At 36.2% G+C, this 17,816-nt stretch overlaps 1 protein-coding gene across 2 annotated transcripts in view; it reads right to left on the reverse strand.

Moving 5' to 3' along the window:
* LOC136028904 (E3 ubiquitin-protein ligase TRIP12-like) overlaps nucleotides 1-17,816 on the reverse strand; it is a 131,842-nt gene that overhangs the window by 55,234 nt on the left and 58,792 nt on the right. For both annotated transcript variants that reach the window (XM_065706862.1, XM_065706863.1), the window contains exons 13-16: nucleotides 17,030-17,221; nucleotides 12,676-12,825; nucleotides 5,420-5,567; nucleotides 2,383-2,566 (exon numbers count right to left, since the gene is read on the reverse strand). In XM_065706862.1, coding sequence (XP_065562934.1) covers nucleotides 2,383-2,566; nucleotides 5,420-5,567; nucleotides 12,676-12,825; nucleotides 17,030-17,221 — 674 coding nt within the window. The remainder of the gene's footprint in view (nucleotides 1-2,382; nucleotides 2,567-5,419; nucleotides 5,568-12,675; nucleotides 12,826-17,029; nucleotides 17,222-17,816) is intronic.

Below are 17,816 nucleotides of genomic sequence, written 5' to 3' on the forward strand. Positions count from 1 at the left end.
TCCTTCAATTTTCTTAAAATAATACAAACACAAAATTTAGTACTAACAAAGTTATTAAGACAAACTTTTATAAACAAAGAAAACGAATAACAATTTTATATTATTGTCTGTTAATGCGATGGATGTGCTTGCCTATTAGCGCAAATTTATATTAAATATATAAATGATGAAATACCAATACGAAGCTCCTTTTCTACAACCAAACAGGCAAGCTACTTCGATTTCATATAAGCTAGTGCAGAAATTTTCCTTTCGTATAAATAAGATCTTGTGAACAACAGCAATACTTTTAAAGCTTTATCTGACAAAATATTATATTCATTCCTAATTTTCAGCAAAAATTGAACAGAGACACAGTGTTAATTTGTTTTTTTGTTTTTTTTCAAGAAGCGTCACAATAATTCAATCAAATTTTCTTTCTCATTACTTGTTAATTCAAGTTCGTCATCTTCGTCAATAAATGGATTCTGTATCCAAGCATATTTCGTAAAATCAAGATCGGTCAAAAATAATTCGAAAACTGACTTGACTAGCGAGTGGTATCCACGCGAGACTTGAAATCCTTTGTCCACGAGGACAAGGATTCAGGTTCTGATGTCCCAGGTTATTTGTTTTGGAACGGGGGTCAGTGGCATGACTCTGTAAGCTCAGCCCAGCTCTAAATGGGTATCTGGAGAAATCCGAGGAAGGTAAACAGGAAGAGTGTGCGAAAGCACAGGATGGCTGATCCCCAACCCCCATTTCAATCCCATGGGGCGAAGGGTCATGCAACAGAGAAGAGCACAGCCGGTAGAGACCGTAATTTCCAATGTCATATTCTTTACCTTTGACAAAGTGTTCAACAAACATATTTCTGTTATTTCTATATTGTCTTGCGTACAAAAATTTGTAAGCAGAAATATGTCAAACCTATTTTTCTCTTCCATAACTTTATTTTTATGAAAGATTTCACTTTATTTTCTTGAGTCAATCGATGCATTTGTGGCCCTTGCATCAATTCTTTCCCAATTTTAACTTTCATGAATGCTTTCCCTTATCTTCTTGAATCAATCGAGCATTTGTGGCCCCTGCATCAATTCTTTCCCAATATTTAATTTTCATGAATGCTTTCACTTTATCTTCTGGAATCAATCGACGCATTTGTGGCCCTTGTATCGATTCTTTCTCAATATTCAATTTTTAAAATTTCAAGCAAATAGGTAGGTTCAATAATAAAATTATTATCCCTGAACATATTCGCGTCCTCATTTGTTTTTCTTTGAGAAACATTGCTATTTCTTGATTACATTCAATTACCCTCTGAATTACTTTTGCACGACGTAGCTAGCGTGCTTCACAATAGTACAAAATGAGGTGTAAGCAGCTACCATATCTTTACAGAGCTCTGTAAAAAACTTAACTTTTAACGGACTGTTTTTTAAGTAGTTATAACTATCGTTAATTTTTTGAAAACACTGTGAAGTTACTTACTCATATGATAAGAGCTGCTCCGTGGAGCATGCAGTGTGTCCAGAGAGCAGTGTTTTTCTCTTTTATTAGTGCTTGAAGGCCAGTTTTGTCTTCCAACACCAACTGTGCCCCGTCTATAAAAAGCCCAAAACAACTATTCCATAATATGTCGTTCTTTGAGTTTCAACAACTTTCGTTAATTTTTCATTTATGTCCTTTGCCATTTTTAAGAGACAAGCATGGGCTGCAGAAGGGTAAGTGAGACATTACAGTTTTGCTTGCAGGATAATTTCCTTTTCAGGAAGAGCGCTGATGGCCAAAAGGATAAAACTGAATATTTGTTTGTTAAGTAACAGACGATCGTTGAGAGCATTCATAAAAACCATTCACAAAAGCAGAAGAAATCAGGTTAAAAGGGCAGAGCATCTTAAAATTTCGGGTGATAATTTTGCTCTCAAGGTGTGACATCTCTGAACTTAAAGATGCAATTAGCTCAGCAGCGATATAAAGATCATCATGATGTACCTACCCCTATAAAAATTTGAAAAAAAGGAAAGATTAAACATTTATTTGCAGGTATATTAAACCGGATACAGGTTTTTTTTTTTTCTCCAAAAATTGTCTGATATCTGCAGGCTTACTGATCATTTTGATCTGAACAATTTGGGCATAAACTACTACCACTAAAAACTTACTGCAGCACAATGCTGCCTGAGATTAACACAGCTACAGACACTCCTCCTCCATCCAAAACTACTAAAACCTAACTATAAAGTACGAAAAAATAAATAAAAACGTTTTTGACAGACTGAATAAAAATCTAATCTTTTTAAAAATGAAGTCAAAAATTAAAAAATTTAAATAAGTAAAATAAAAAAAAAATAAACTAAAAACAAAAAATAAGTCAAAATAAAAAAAATTCGTGCTGCTTACGTAGTTACAGATTCATCCTCGTCATCACTTGAGCCACATAATTTTAATACGCTTGGTCCAGCCGATGTGTTCGAATTCGACGCATTAGTAGCATTCACACTATTATTCTCAGACGCTCCTTGATCAACAACGGGAATAGCCGCTTTGGAAGATTCGGTTAGCTTTTCCATTTGGTAAATAACCCCTAAAAGCAGAGAAGCTAGAGCATTGACAGCATTCTTCCAGAAGTGGAAGATCGTACATTTCAATAAATAAAACGGATGCAGTGTACATGAACAACACATGAACGAGATAGAATCTCTCTTAGCCAAATAACCGTGTTTAGGAATAACCAAAATAGCATTAAAACAATAGTGTTCCTTTTTTTCGACGCTGCTCACATCTGATTCTGCAACTGATGAATTAAGAATAGTACGGGTGGTCCACGGCCCATCCTTAATTTTCAGTAATTTTTCCTTATAAATAAAATTGCAACAAAATAAATTCACTCCATTGACGAATGCCATATATATTTTTAGTTTGAGAACACCAATATCGTCTAAAGAACATTTTTTATTTACCTTTTATATATATATAATCAAGAGGTCATGTTTTATCAAAATCCCATCAAAAATTGTTTTTTTAATATTTGCAAATCATTTAGAATTCTCAAGTTGCTAGATATTAATTGAAATTGACAGTAAACTTCAAGAAGACACAGAAAATGACAAAATTCTTTCTAATTCATCAGAAATAAGGGGGTAGTTCCCAAACAGTAGGATTTCAAAAACAACCTTTCAGAATTGTTGCAATAAGGCAAGAATTCAAGACAAAGTTCTCCCCGTGATAAGTGTACCTTAATCTAAACTTTGCAGACTTAGCTGACTTAAGCAAATACTTAAGCAGTAGCAAGAATTAGGTGTGACTGAATTTTGACCATTCCAGAAGCCTCAAATTGACTTGAGAATTAATAATTATACACCAGGGGAAAGTTATACAATGAAGAGGCTCACTGTCACTGAACATTTTAAATGGTCTATGGGTAACTCAACCCCATCTAGTTTAATTCCATTAATAATCAACCCCCATTCAACTCAAAACCATGCAATTTTTGGTCAATCCTGTAAGCACTTATTTGCAGAAATATGTGGCCAGTCTTTGAATAAGTGCATCCTACTCGTTAGAAGCTCAAAATTTGCTTTTCACATCACTCCTCCCTTCCTACCCTATTTAGACTTACGGTCACATCGGTATTCTAATTAATTTACAGGTTCTTGCGGCAATATCTTTTGTGTAAAGATCTATACGATAAAAAATACAAAAAACTATCCTAAAATGAAAAGTATTAAATTGACAATTAAGTTATTAAAACGCAATAAATTTATCGAGCAGATTGAAGCCAAGAGCCAAGAAGGCAAACAGGTATGAAACTAGTAAATAATTCATCTTAATATTTTTTCGCCAAATATTCATTTTTGTCCGAATAAGAAACATATTAATTCTGCATATATTTCTCTTTCTTCGGCTGATATAATTCTTGACACGTGCTTGTGTCTACATATTTCATTGCATAATTGTTTGATATAAAGGGACTCGCAAGAGGCGGGCAGAACATTTTTCTTCACATTGGCCCACCTAAAAGTGCAAGATTTTAAATTATTCGAATTACCAGGTTAGGGACATTTGGCGGTACATTTGCCGAGCTTTTGAAAAATTTGGAAAAAGAAAGATAAATATACTATTGAAAAAGGGAGGAGACGGACTGATAGACTGTCTTTTCTCTGTCTATTTAACATCTATGCTATTCAAATATAATAATCGCTACTACGTAAATGTGTCCCAGCTGCCCCAAGGGCTGGATATCTCAGTGAGAAATTTTGTGTTGCCCTCACGACTGCTCATTCAACAGATGCTTTTTACTGAACCCTTATCAACAAGGCGTAGAAGAAAAGAAGGGCGATCAAAAAACCGATGGTCGCTAGTTAACACAATCTAGAGCCTGTTGGAGGTTTCAGCAAATTGGCCACCAGTGGGATGACCACTGACTAAAGTTTGCCAAATAATTGGCCCAAGAAAAAGCGTAAGTAATATTATAATTCTGGCTCGGCGAATGGATAAATTTGATAAATTGAATAAATTTGAAACTAAAAAACACAATGGTGTATGAGTCTATACAATGGTGTAGAGACTAAACACAAACTGAGACACAATGAGACTAAAAAACACAATGTTGTATGTATCTTGTCTTTTTGATGCAAACTACAACCTGCAGGCTTGTCACAGTATTATTTGTTTCGGAAAGAACATATAGCTTAAAGTTGATCGTTCTTAGCGAAAGTACAAGCTACAGATGGATATACTGAGAATGTTAGGGGATTTTCGGGCCCATTCCCTCCGAAACAATCTATGTACATGCCAGATCGTATCCAGCATTTACTTGATTTTATGGGGTCAGTGTTAACAATTATACAATTACCAATAGTATAGGTGGTTATCAAATGCAGAGAAAAAATATTTCAAGACAAAAAAAAAGCTAAATAACACATGAAAGACCCTATAATTATTTTTGACAAAATGGCTCCAGCCCCCAAAAAGGCTTGAAGAGGGAGCTTAACGCCATTTATTCGACCGGAGCTGAACAGGCTGAGTCATCAGACACTAAAGCTACATGAACAAGCTTTAAGACACACTCCTAAAGTGGGTTTTCAACCTTAGTAACTTTTAAATGTAAAAAATTCTCATGAATTGGTCAATGAATCATTTCCCAAAGAAATTTTACGTCATTTATAAATTACTAAATTGCCAGAATGAAGGTATCTCTGAATGTGTTATCATCATAATAAGGAAACTTATTCCAAAAAAATTGTTCTAAAAATACAAAAATTAAGAGATTTTGGCGAGATGCGTAAGGGCTGGACAAGGGTTCTTCCCTCCGCGCGGGAAATATTCTTAATATATGAAAAACTTGTTACAAAAAGCAAATATTTCTCAACATGTTTTTTTTTGTGCTTATAAGAACACAGAGGAATTAAATACAAGTAAAACCATAGTAGCAAACCTTCTCTCCTATAATGAATTCTGAATTCTCTAGGAAGTTTTTCTAAAAGGATGCATGCCAGTTGCAACGCTGGAACAGTGATGTTGATATTATTTGTCGATAGCATCGTAGCTATCTGTCCGGACATATCAGGAGGTTTCAAAAAACTCTAAAAAAGTAAGAAATAATTAGAGTGAATAATAGGGTAACCTACCACTTTTCAGCCGGTTTCAGTACCGCAAAGAACTCACTAGGCAACACAGCGTAACCAAAACTAAAAATTAAAGAACAACAAAAAGACTATTCGTGTGGCTATCCATTACAACATGAAAAATGGCGGAAATAAACTAGACATATTTCCACCGTACAAAGTAAAAAGACAAATAAGCAGCAGTTTTGGGCCCCATGACGTCACACGCTAGATGACCTTGGTAATTTTTTGCTTGGAACCTAGCACCAGATTCTACTCTTAAATGTTAACGATACTCTGTGGTCTCACTAATAAAACTAGCAAGTCTTTGGTATGTAAAAAAAACATGGACTACATTTAATATAAGATTGCTCAACGAAAATTTCCAAGAAAACTTGGAGGATAAGTCCTCCAACAAGGTTCCTAACTAAGAAAAAGGAGTCCTAACAATTAAAAAGTTTGTTATTGCATTTCTATTTTTTGTTAGGAAGAAAGCAAATTAGATCAGTCAACACCATTTTCTATGTCAATGCAAAAACAGCCTTATTTTACATAACTCAACATAGCCTCGATTTCATTTAAACACTTGCGGCGTTTGTTAGTCATGGATATTGGTGAATAGTTCGCTTTTGAAGTTAGTTTTTTTCTGGCTTTTAAAATATTTAATTCTGTTAATTCTGAATTTATCTGCAACGGGTTTTATCCACGTTATTAGGATTTTTAGTTCTTCCAACTTAGGCCTTTCTATCTTTTTTTCTTTTTTGCTTTTCACGTTGTTTGTTTTTGTCATTTTATTTTTATCAGGTTTGTCTCTTTCACTTTCTCATTCAGAAAATTTCAACATGTTTCTTTTAAACTTTTTCTTATAGCACTGAAGAAGCGAAGCGGATGTCCTCCCAAAGTATTTGCCTTGTTTGTCCAGTATTTTCGTTGATCTTATAAAACTCCATTCTCGATCTTCATTGTTTTAATTTCCATTTTTTTTTTATTTTTTTTTTTTAGGAAGAGTAACAAAAAGCACATTGAGATACAGGTAAAGAAAAGAAGCGATCCATGTAGCCACTTTATATATCAATATAATATAGCCATAAAAGGCACGTGATAACGAAAGGCACAGTGGGATAGGAGCCAGTGGGATACTTGCTCTCCACATAGTCTTAGTGTTTTAACCAAGCCAAAATCAACAACGTTTTGGAAATAGGGAACCTTTCGGGTTTACCTCCATTTCTTCAATTCGTCAATCACAAACAGCTTTGCATTCAGGACTCTTTCTTAAATGGAGGCTCTGTCCAACAGAAGAAGTCTTTCCGAGAGTGAAAAACTCCTCTCTATGTAAGCACTGTCATGCAATAATGTCAATGCAGCTTTTACAAGCTTTGACAAAAGTGTATACTTTTGCCCACCAAAAGCATCCTTCATAGAGAAGATTTGATGCCAAGAAGATGGCATTGGTTCTACTGAGTTTGGCTTGCAAAAATATCCATTCACTTCTAATATTGTCAAAACACTTCCACTGGGATATATCAAACGAACACAACTATATCTGATAGGATTCTAGCTCTTTTCCTTTCCTTGGGATTCAGGCACTTAGGCACTTCAAGAAGGCTATATGGGGTAGTTGTTGATGAAGTGTTAGGCAGCTGCTGTGAAATACCTTCACGTCCTTTTACAGAATCCTTGTCTTTCTGCCCAGGTGAGTTTCTGAGCATCTAATGCAAGCTCAACCTGCTCACCTGCGATAATTACCTGCAAACAGTTGTCCGAGTTCTCGAGCAAACTGGTAGAAATTTCATCACCAGACATGAAAATGTCAAGTTTCAGAAGTCTTGCCAAAACAGTGAAAAGTAAGTTTTTCACATCAGCATGAAGAGCATGCACAAGGGGTACGTTCTTCTGAAATGCTGCCCTGAATTTCGTAAAAGCTCAAATGATGAATACAAGAATTCAAGTTCTGCAAAAATATATTTCCTTTTTCGGTTGCTTACAATCTTGAGATACTCTTCTGATGACGCGACATTCTTCAAATGTTTCTTGGATGGCATGTAATGCAAAAAAATACTTCAAGAGTACCGGGCATTGATCAATCGCTCGGCAAACAGTAGGACCCCACGGTAGCCACCTGGTTGAGAAGTGTTTAATGAAACGACACTTTTCTTTTTCTGGCATTCTCAAAAATAATGCATCTTACAGGCCAGTCAAGGATAGAAAAGCCTCAAGATGACAACAGTTGGATGACTCCTCTCCAAATTCCTGGAACCCTTTCATGAGTGCGTTGTCCACAGCATGGATGTTAAACGTTCCAAATTTCATAAGCTCATTTGAAATATTTCTTCTTAAATGCATTCATTTACAAATATACCTATTGACATTAAGTCCAGTCCTGTTTATCATTCTTAGTCTTTCAAGTGATAGATTATCACTTTCAATGCAAGACATAAGCTTTTTTACAATGTCCTCACCAGTTGCATATCCCATGAAATGCCTCACCGAATGGCGGCTAACAAGTTGATCTCTTAAAGAGGACCAAAGGCACACTCTAATCTGTAGCCTTTTTTTCCTTCACTGTTTGTAGCTTCGTGCATCGGTTGAAGTGCATCAGTTATCAAGTACATAGCTTTCTTCACACTCATCAACATTCACACAAAACACCTAGAGACTAAAGCTCGACAAAAGCATATAAGTCGACGCAATATACCTTGATCTTAGTAAAGCCTTCGATAAAGTTTCTCATTAAAAAATCCTTCAAAAGTCAAGAAACCTTGGGATTACGAGCAAAGCTCTTGGCTGGATCACGAATTTTCTGGAAGACAGAACTCAGAGGGGAAAAGTAGATGGTGACATTGGAACAGTTGTGACAAATGTATCTCTCGGTACTCCAAAAGGCAACGTCATCGTGCCCCTGCTCTTCAATCTTTTTGCAAACGACCTGCTTGAAAATGTTAACTCTGATACCGCGCTCTATGCTGACAATACACAGCTTTTTTGACCTATGAAAATGCCTAAATGATATTAAAAAACTGCAGACCGACTTGAACAAGATAGCCGATTGGATGAGGACGTGAGAAATGGAGGTCAACATAAACAAAAGCTCCACCTTTGCCTTGGACCACAGAATTTCAAGTAAACCTATAGCTTTAACACCAGTCTAATACCAAAAACGTCTTTTGAGCAAGACCTCGGAGTAACAATAGACAGTGAACTAAAATTCACCAACACTACGAATCCATCGTGAGCGAAGCTTCGAAAGTAGTACGACTTATTCGTATAAACTTAAACCTAAACCATCCTCAGGTTTTTTCAACTCCATTCAAGTCTCTTCTTCAGACTATCATTGAGTACAGTCACACGACAATAAAACCTTGCCTCAAAAAAGACATTGATGCTCTTGAGAAGATTCAGCAAAGAGCAACAAAATTCGTACCAAAACTACGAGGCCTCACCTACTGTGAACGATTAGAGAACCTGTCATACCCTTCCATCTCCCATTGACTCCTCCGAGGTAATCTTATTGAAACTTTCAAGTTATTGCACAAGTACTACAATAACATTGGACCAGAGGAAATAATCTTTTTCAACACAAACAATCTGCGAGGACACAACCTTAAGCTAAAACATAGCACTTTCATTAAAAAAGTTGGAAGGTGGACCTCCTCAAACTGAGTAGTCAAGGAACGGAACAACCTCCCCCAAGAAGAGGTTATGAATGACTCTACCTATTCTATCAAGAATAGTATTGACAAGTTAATTAGAGAAAATAAATTTTTATAGAGGCAAAAGCCTTTTTATTGCAGTATATTATTATCATTTTTATTATAAAGTTACAGGACATTATCTATCCTTGAACGTTACCATGGTATGACCGATCCATCCCAACCGCCCTATAGGCCAATGTTACTCAGGCCTAATCCTTAAACAGTATGACAATGTGACACATCTATTCCCTCCAACATTTAGGGCAATTTAGCGTTGTTATTAGCTGCCCAAATTTACAACACACAATAGAAACTTTGACCACAGACATAGTTCGCTGTTTTATTGCTTCTTTCTAAACTACAAAAGCAAACCAAAGAGACCAGAGCAAGTGCAGTTCTGGAGAAGCCTTATATTATCTAAAGTGGGGGTTTCAAATTTATTATGCTTCAGTTTTCAAATATACCATGCTCCCAAATAGGGAATTTTAGGGACTTCTGGAGGAGTTAAGGTACTTTCTGCATAAAAAGGGACTTGGAAGGGAGTTCAGTCCAAAAAAGAGACTTTAGGGACTAATTCCAAGCCCTGCTATATTATTAGGAGTAACAACAAAAGAAACACGGAGATAAGAGGCGAGACAAGTAGTCATCTACGTAGCCGTAACTATATAATGTAGCCATGTAGCCATATTATTAGGAGTAGCGAAGGGGACACTGAGAAAAGAGCCGAGAAAAGTAACCGTCCATTCATATTAAAATTTAGTAAAAAAAAAAAAAAAAAACAAGAGCTAAGAGCTCATATGGCACTTATGACGAGGTCGGAAGAGCCAAGAGCTCATATGGTATGAGCTCTAGCAAAATTCTATGAATCAATAGATTGCTTTAAAAAGAAAATCAGAGAATTAATAGCCGGTCAGGATTTAAAATAAGAGCTCTGAGTCACGAGATCCTTCTAAATATCAAAATTCATTAAGATTCGATCACCCACTCGCAAGTTAAAAATTCCTCAAATTTTCTAATTTTTCCTCTCCCTTCAGCTCCCCAGATGTTCGAATTGGGAAAAACACTTTATCAAGTCAATTTATACAGCTCTCTGGCACGCCTACCAATTTTCATCGTCCTAGCACGTCCAGAAGCACCAAACTCGCCAAAGCACTAAACCCCACCACCTAACTCCCCCAAAGAGAGCGGATTCAGTCCGGTTACGTCAGTCACGTATCTACGACATTTATAAGCATTTTCCAAGATTTTGGTTTCCCCCAACAGCTCTCCCCAATGTCAACAGATCTGATCGGGATTTGAAATAAGAGCTCTGAGACATGAGTTCCTTCTAAATATCAAATTTCATTCAGATCCGGTCACCCGTTCTTAAGTTAAAAATACCTCATTTTTTTCTAATTTTTCCAAATTAACAACCCCAAGCTCCCCCAAAGAGAACGGAACCGTACCAATTATATCAATCTCGTATCTATAACTTGTGCTTATTCTTCCCATCAAGTTTCATCCCGGTATCTCTACTCTAAGCGTTTTCCAAGATTTCCGGTTTCCAAGAATTCTGTTCCTCCCCTCCAATCCTCTATGTCCCCGGATCCAATTCGAATTGAAAATAGAGCATCTGAGATATAGGATTCTTCTACATATCAAGTTTCACTGAGATCCGATCACCCATTCGTAAGATATCTCGATTTCCCATTTTCCGAAAATTCCGGCTTCCCCCTCCAACTCCCTTCAATGTCACCGGATCTGGTCGATATTTGAAAAGAGTTTTAAAGCACAAGATCATTGTAGATATCAAATTTCATTAAGATTTGATCACCCGTTCATAAGTTACAAATACCTCATTTTTCTAATTTTTCCGAATTACTCCCCCCCCCCCCAAACTCCAACAAAGAGAGTGGATCCGGTCCGGTTATGTCAGTCACCTATCTTGGACTTGTGCTTATTCTTTCTACCAAGTTTCATCGTGATCTCTCCTCTTTAAGCGTTTTCAAAGATCCCCCCCCCCCAAATGACACTTGACCCGGTGGGGATAAAAAATAAAAGATCTGAGTTTCGACGTCCTTCTAAATATGAAATTTCATTAAGACACGATCACTCTTTCGCAAGTGAAAATACCTCTTTTTTTTTTAATGAACCTCCTCCCCCCAACTCCCCTAAAGAGAGCAGATCCGTTCCGGTTATGTCAATCCCGTATCTAGGACTTGTGCTTATTTTCCCACCAAGTTTCATCCCGATCCCTCCACTCTAAGCATTTTCCAAGATTTTAGGTTCCGCCCCCCCCCAACTTCTCCTTCATCAGATAAGGTCAAAATTTAATATAAGAGCTCTGAGACATGATGTCCTTCCAAATATCAAATTTCAAGATTTAATATAAGAGCTCTGAGACATCAAATTTCCATCCAAACATCAAATTTCATTAAGATCCCACCACTCCTTCGTAAGTTAAAAATACCTCATTTTTCAAATTATCTAGAATTAACCCTCCTCCTCCCCACCTCCCCAAAAGAGAGCAGATCCGTCTCGGTTATTTCAATCACGTATCTAGGACTTGTGCTTATTTTTACCACCAAGTTTCATCCCGATCCCTCCACTCTAAGCGTTTTTCAAGATTTTACGTTCCCCCCTGAATTCCCCCAATGTCACCAGATTCAGTCGGGATTTAAAATAACAGCTCTGAGACACGATATCCTTCTAAACTTCAAATTGCATTAAGATCCGATCACTCCTTCGTAAGTAAAAAAATACCTAATTTTTTCTAATTTTTCGAATTAACTCCTCCCCCAACTCCCTCATACAGAGCAGATCCGTTCCGGTTATGTCAATAACGTATCTAGGACTTCTGCTTATTTTTCCCACCAAGTTTCATCCCGATCCCTCCACTCTAATCGTTTTCCAAGATTTTAGGTTCCCCCTCCAACTCCCCCCAGTGTCACCGGATCTGGTCAGAATTTAAAATAAGAGCTCTGAGACACGATATCCTTCCAGACATCAAATTTAATTAAGATCCCACCACCCGTTCGTAAGTTAAAAATACTTCATTTTTTCTATTTTTTACGAATTAATCAGCCCCCCACTCCCCCCCAGATGGTAAAAAAGGGAAAACGACTATTTCTAATTTAATCTGGTCTGGTCTCTGATATGCCTGCCAAGTGTCATCGTCCTAGCTTGCCTGGAAGTGCCTGAAGTAGCAAAACCGGGATAGACAGACAGACAGACCGACAGAATTTGCGATCGCTATATGTCACTTGGTTAATACCAACTGCCGTAAAAAATTCCGAAAACAAAGACTTTGATGCACAGACTCCTAGATTTCAGAGCAAAACAAGAAAATTAACATAAAAAACGACAAACATGCACTTCTTCTTGTTTGAAAAGAAAATAGAAGATTAATAGCATACCATTAGAAGCTCGGGAGGAGAGAAGAAAACCATCTTGACAATGACCGATAGGCACTTGTGCTTCACATCGCAATCAGCAGAACTTGCATAAATATCCATCAAAGGACCAAATAAAGTGATTATCGTTTTCTTCAAAGTTTCTGGATCATTCTAAAAAAGAAAAAAATATATATATATATACTGAAATCAACCACAGAATAGTAATAACATTAGCCAAATAATAAACAAAGGGATAAAAAATAAAGCAAAAAGCGAAAAATCGAAAAGAATAGATCTCGGAATATGATTACTTTTATTTGATATACTTTCGTCACAGTTGTGTTTATACAAGATTTCGAAGCGGGATAGTATACTGAAAGCTGCTAGGCGATATAGATTAACCGTAATTCGAAATAAAGTGTTGCCATTAGTGTTACCAGATTGAGCTAGTTTCCACAATTGGAAAATTAGATTTGGGTAATGAAATTCGCCAAAATAAGCTTGATTGGCTAAAATAGTCGGTACAAATTGGTTCAACAAGAAGAAAACTGGTTGTTCTAATTCGGCTAATTTTGACGAACGATTTGAATTACTTAAGCAGGCATAGGAGCCACGCAGCTATGTACTCTCAGAGCTAATACAAAATCGTATACTTGGCTACAAAATTCTTTATTCAAATACGACAATTTAGCTTCTATGACCGCTAAGACCAAACATATTTCTTTACCAAGTTTATTGTAACATCGTGGCTGCATTTTAAGATACTTGGATATATGGTACCATCATCCCCAAAATAGTAAAGTCTTCAAACAGTCAAAAACTAGGATTCAACAATCCTAGCCTCGGAAGGCTAAATATCTCTTAAACCTTTTGATGCCTGTTAAATATTTGAATCCCTACCTAGTTCTCTTTATTCTCTTATTCATAGTATACATAGTATCTCTTTAATCATAGTATGCTTTACATTTTACCAAGGATCCTTCTGGTTTCCTAATGGTACGTATTTGAGATCGTGTGGGGCTTCGGGTCCTCGCTCCCCAGAAGGCTCGACATTTTTAAACAGTTCCTATATTTTTCACGTAATTGGCATAGCTTGCCTTTTTTTCTAAAATTATGCTCATCTACTTACCCTCCCCCCTTTCCTAGAAAAAGATCCAGCGTATGTGCCTGATGCCAAGTGAGGGTATGTAATATTTTTACAAAAGCCTAAAGGGGTTGTTTTTACATAAGGACTTGGAACATATAAATTATAAGGTATTTATTGTAAAAAAGACAAAATGCTATTCAAACAGGTTCAGTGCTTTGCAATAAAACGAAAAAGATAAATGAGATAACAGAACAGAAGGGGGCTTAAAATTTCAATAGCCACAAAACACAGGAGAGTCATACAGAAAATCTAAGAACATGAGGGACAGTTTTTTAAGTCTTGAGACTTCAAGACTTGGGCACGGATAAGAACCCATCCAATCCCCTCCTCACTAAGTCCCCATGGCAAGCACATTAACAGCAAATATTCCCTGTTCCAGAACTTTAGTTTTGGCCTCAGGGAATTCTTCATCAATATTTGCAAAAAAAAAATGTATAAAGACTACTAAAAATATAGCAGTTAACAAAATCGTATCCATAAACATATAAATAAAACATATTTTAGTAAACCTCCATCATGCAAGTTTGCATTGCATTACGCAAAAGGCATGAGATAGTCTACAGAAAAAAAAAGCCAAAAAGTAGAAGAATTCTGAACAACCTTCTCCTGAAACACTTGTTTGCAGCGCTTTTAACCACACACCCGAAGTTAAAAACATTCTAAGCTCTAGCAAATTTACTTCATTCAAACAAATTTACCAATACCAAAAGAGTTCGAATATTGTACAATCTAGTCAAACAATTGGGAACCATTTTTGCTTTACAGTTGCTTTGACAGATACCATCTTTAAATAAAGGACTGACCACCAACCCAAACTCAACAAATAAGTCTCTTAATTAGTGTTGTAAAATTACCGTAAAATGAAAAAACCGATCAGTAAAATTGGTAAAATAAGGTAGAACAAGTCTCTTAGTTATGAAATAAACACAAAAGGATTCCTTAGTATCGCCAACTAGTCCAAAACCTAGTTAGTTTGCAACTTTAAAAGCCTAGTATAGAGACAGATATTCCTATTTCCCTAGTTCTTTAGTTCTAGTTTTTTTTTCCTAGCCCATAAATCCTCCGCTCTGCCACGAAAAGATGAATTAGCTTCAATTCAGAAAAAGTGTGAGGGCAAGGGGTCTTAAAGACCTCTTTCCCAATTCGTTGCAGAAGAAAATTATGACTAATTTTCTTGTAACTGTAATTTGAAACCCGATTTAGAGGTTAAACAGTAATGTAATACTAGGATGCATCTAAATTCTATAAATCAATTACCAAAAACTGTAATATTCATTCCTAGGCATGGGGAGAATTTAATATGTCAGTATTCGGTGGAGAATTTCTTGAATTACGTTTACAAGTTCTATGTTTCTTAAATAATACATGTTTCTTCTATCTGCTTCTATGTATATGTGTTTCTATGTTTCTGAGTATGATTCTTACATCTTAATTCTATGTTTCTTATGTTACGAGAAGTGATTATACAAAAGAATAGGGTAAAACTGGTAAAATAAGGTAAAACAAGTCTCTTAGTTATGTAATAAACATACAAGGTTTACGTTATATCGCCAACTAGTCCAACATTTACTTAGTTTGCAGCTTTAAAAGCCTAGTATGGAAATGGAAATCCTTAGATATCCAGTCTATCTCTCATAAAAAGTGTGAGGTAAAGGGGTCTTGACGGCTTCCACTATGCTGCAGCAGAAAATTGTGAAAAAGTACAAAACAGTTATTACGTCTAAGCTGTACTTTAAAAGCCGATTTACGCAAAACAAATTAATATAATGCCAGGAGACAGCTAACTTCTTTAAATCAATAATCAGAAACTATAATCTTCGTTTCTAAGTATGTGGAGAATTTAGTATGTCAGTATTAGGTGGGGAATTTCTCTTGTTACGTTTACGAATTTTATTTGAAAAGGTATCGGCCATGTAACATTCGCAAAAAAAATCTTGGGAGATGGTACTAGTCCTTTTTTTGCCGATAAATTAGTGGATTTCATTTCCATGGAGGAGCAACATTGGGTAGCAATGTTAACGGTCGACGGCCTCGCAAAATTATTTTGTGTACTCTAATCCCAAAGTTAGAAATAAAACTAAGAAATCAAAAGCATAGAAATTGGGCAATAACAGATCACAGTTTAGTTTATAAATATATTGCAAAATTGTTTTGTGTATTCTAATCACAAAGTTAGAAACAAAACTAAGAAATCCAAAGCATAGAAATTGGGCAATAACAGATCACAGTTTAGTTTTTAAATATACATATTATGTCCTGACAATTACAACTGAAATAAAAGAAGATTTAAATGCCTCACTTGGATTCATTAATATAGGACAAGTGAGTAGCTCAAATAATTCTTCAGGAGTAAAAATACAGTCTCAAGGTGAAATTGGCCCTTACGAAAACAAAATCTATTCGTATTTGTATCAGTGTTAAAATAGGGGATTCTTTTTTATTGCCATAAGAATATAGAGAGTGCATCTTGTTTTGCCTCAAGACTGGGGGATCAAGGCAAATACCTTTTTTGGGCTGAAGGGGGGGGGCTAAAGCGGGCTTATAATCTTGTGTTTGAGGCAAGGGGCAAATATATATTTTCTCCAGTCCTTTCATAAGAGTACACATTACATATTTTTGTTGCTGTTATGGCTATTGTTTCTCATTTGCTAGTATATTATGTTTGGAGTAATCTACTAAGAGATAGGGATCATAGCAATTTCAGTACTTTTATTTAGTTATCCAAGGCAGGAAACTTCCATAAATAAGCTATAATACCCAAAAAGGTATACCCAAAACTGAAAATTATGATAAAGTTGAAGCTATTCTAACAAGGGACAAGAGTAAGAAAGTTTAGTAAAAAGGGGCAGAAGTAGATTATAGAGGTAGTACTAGGTAGAAATACCCACAGGAAAAATATTAGAGAAACTGGCGCCTGGCTACTACCAGTAGCCGAAAATTTGTTTTTTTGGCCTGATGCTCCATGAATTGGCTGCTAGAGATAAGCGGCCAAAGCATACCAATTTTCATGCACTTCAACGAGTGAGGTCTTAAAGATTACTAAGGAGATGCAACGACCTTTCAAGGAGGGTGGAGTCTCTCCTACTTTGTATACGGGCAGGGAAAACACTTTTACTACATTACTTTTATATAGGCCCAATTTGTTTTTATATATTAATTTTGGAAGATAAATCTTTGGAACGAAAAAGAGGCACAGAATAAGTAAGAATTTAAAAAAAGTTATAACACCTTTAAATACTGTTCCTGATTTCCGTCCGCAGTTGAACTTTGATCAGCGTTGTCAACTCCACTCGTTTTTCTTAGTACTTGTGTAGATTTTCGTCCCAAATCAATGCGTCTTTCCATAGCTTTGAAGTCTATGTAATGCCTTTCACTTCCTTGGGTGAACCGGATTCCATCCTCACCCTCCTGATATGAGGCCTATTATTTAACAAAAATTAGCAATTGACAAATAAAAGAATGGTTAAATGGCTATCTCATCTCTAGCTATTTAAACTTACCGAAAGGCCTTTAAACTATATGTAGGTAAAAGACGTTGAGTCATAATAGCCGTAATCAAAGCAACAGCATGGCCCCCCTTTTTTTCCCCAGGGGTCATCATAAATAACAGATGGCCGTAGAAAGTTGATCAGTCACAAATTGTGACGTCTAGTACTTTTGCTGAGGGTCAATGCCAATTAGTGGGTGACTAAACATTTTTTTAATTCCCCCTGTACCCCGAGCAGTCCTGCACCACGTTTTATCTGGTCAGGAATTTTTGCCTTTCTAATCAGAAGTAATTCTAATCAGAACGGTCAGAAGGACCGAGAAACTACGTGTCTACAGATTATAAGATAAACAAGAGATAGACGTAAAGTTTAGGACCTAAGATTATTTAGAATGACTATATATATACCATATACTCAAGTAAACAGGAAAAATTGAACACGTTACACCTTATCGGAGTCATACAAGACTGCTCAACGTCTTTAAATAAATCGCTGAAAGTGGCCCTCTTGGCTCTTTAACCCCTTTG

The sequence above is a fragment of the Artemia franciscana genome, chromosome 7 (assembly GCF_032884065.1).
Source record: "Artemia franciscana chromosome 7, ASM3288406v1, whole genome shotgun sequence".
NCBI classification, from domain to species: Eukaryota; Metazoa; Arthropoda; class Branchiopoda; order Anostraca; family Artemiidae; genus Artemia; species Artemia franciscana.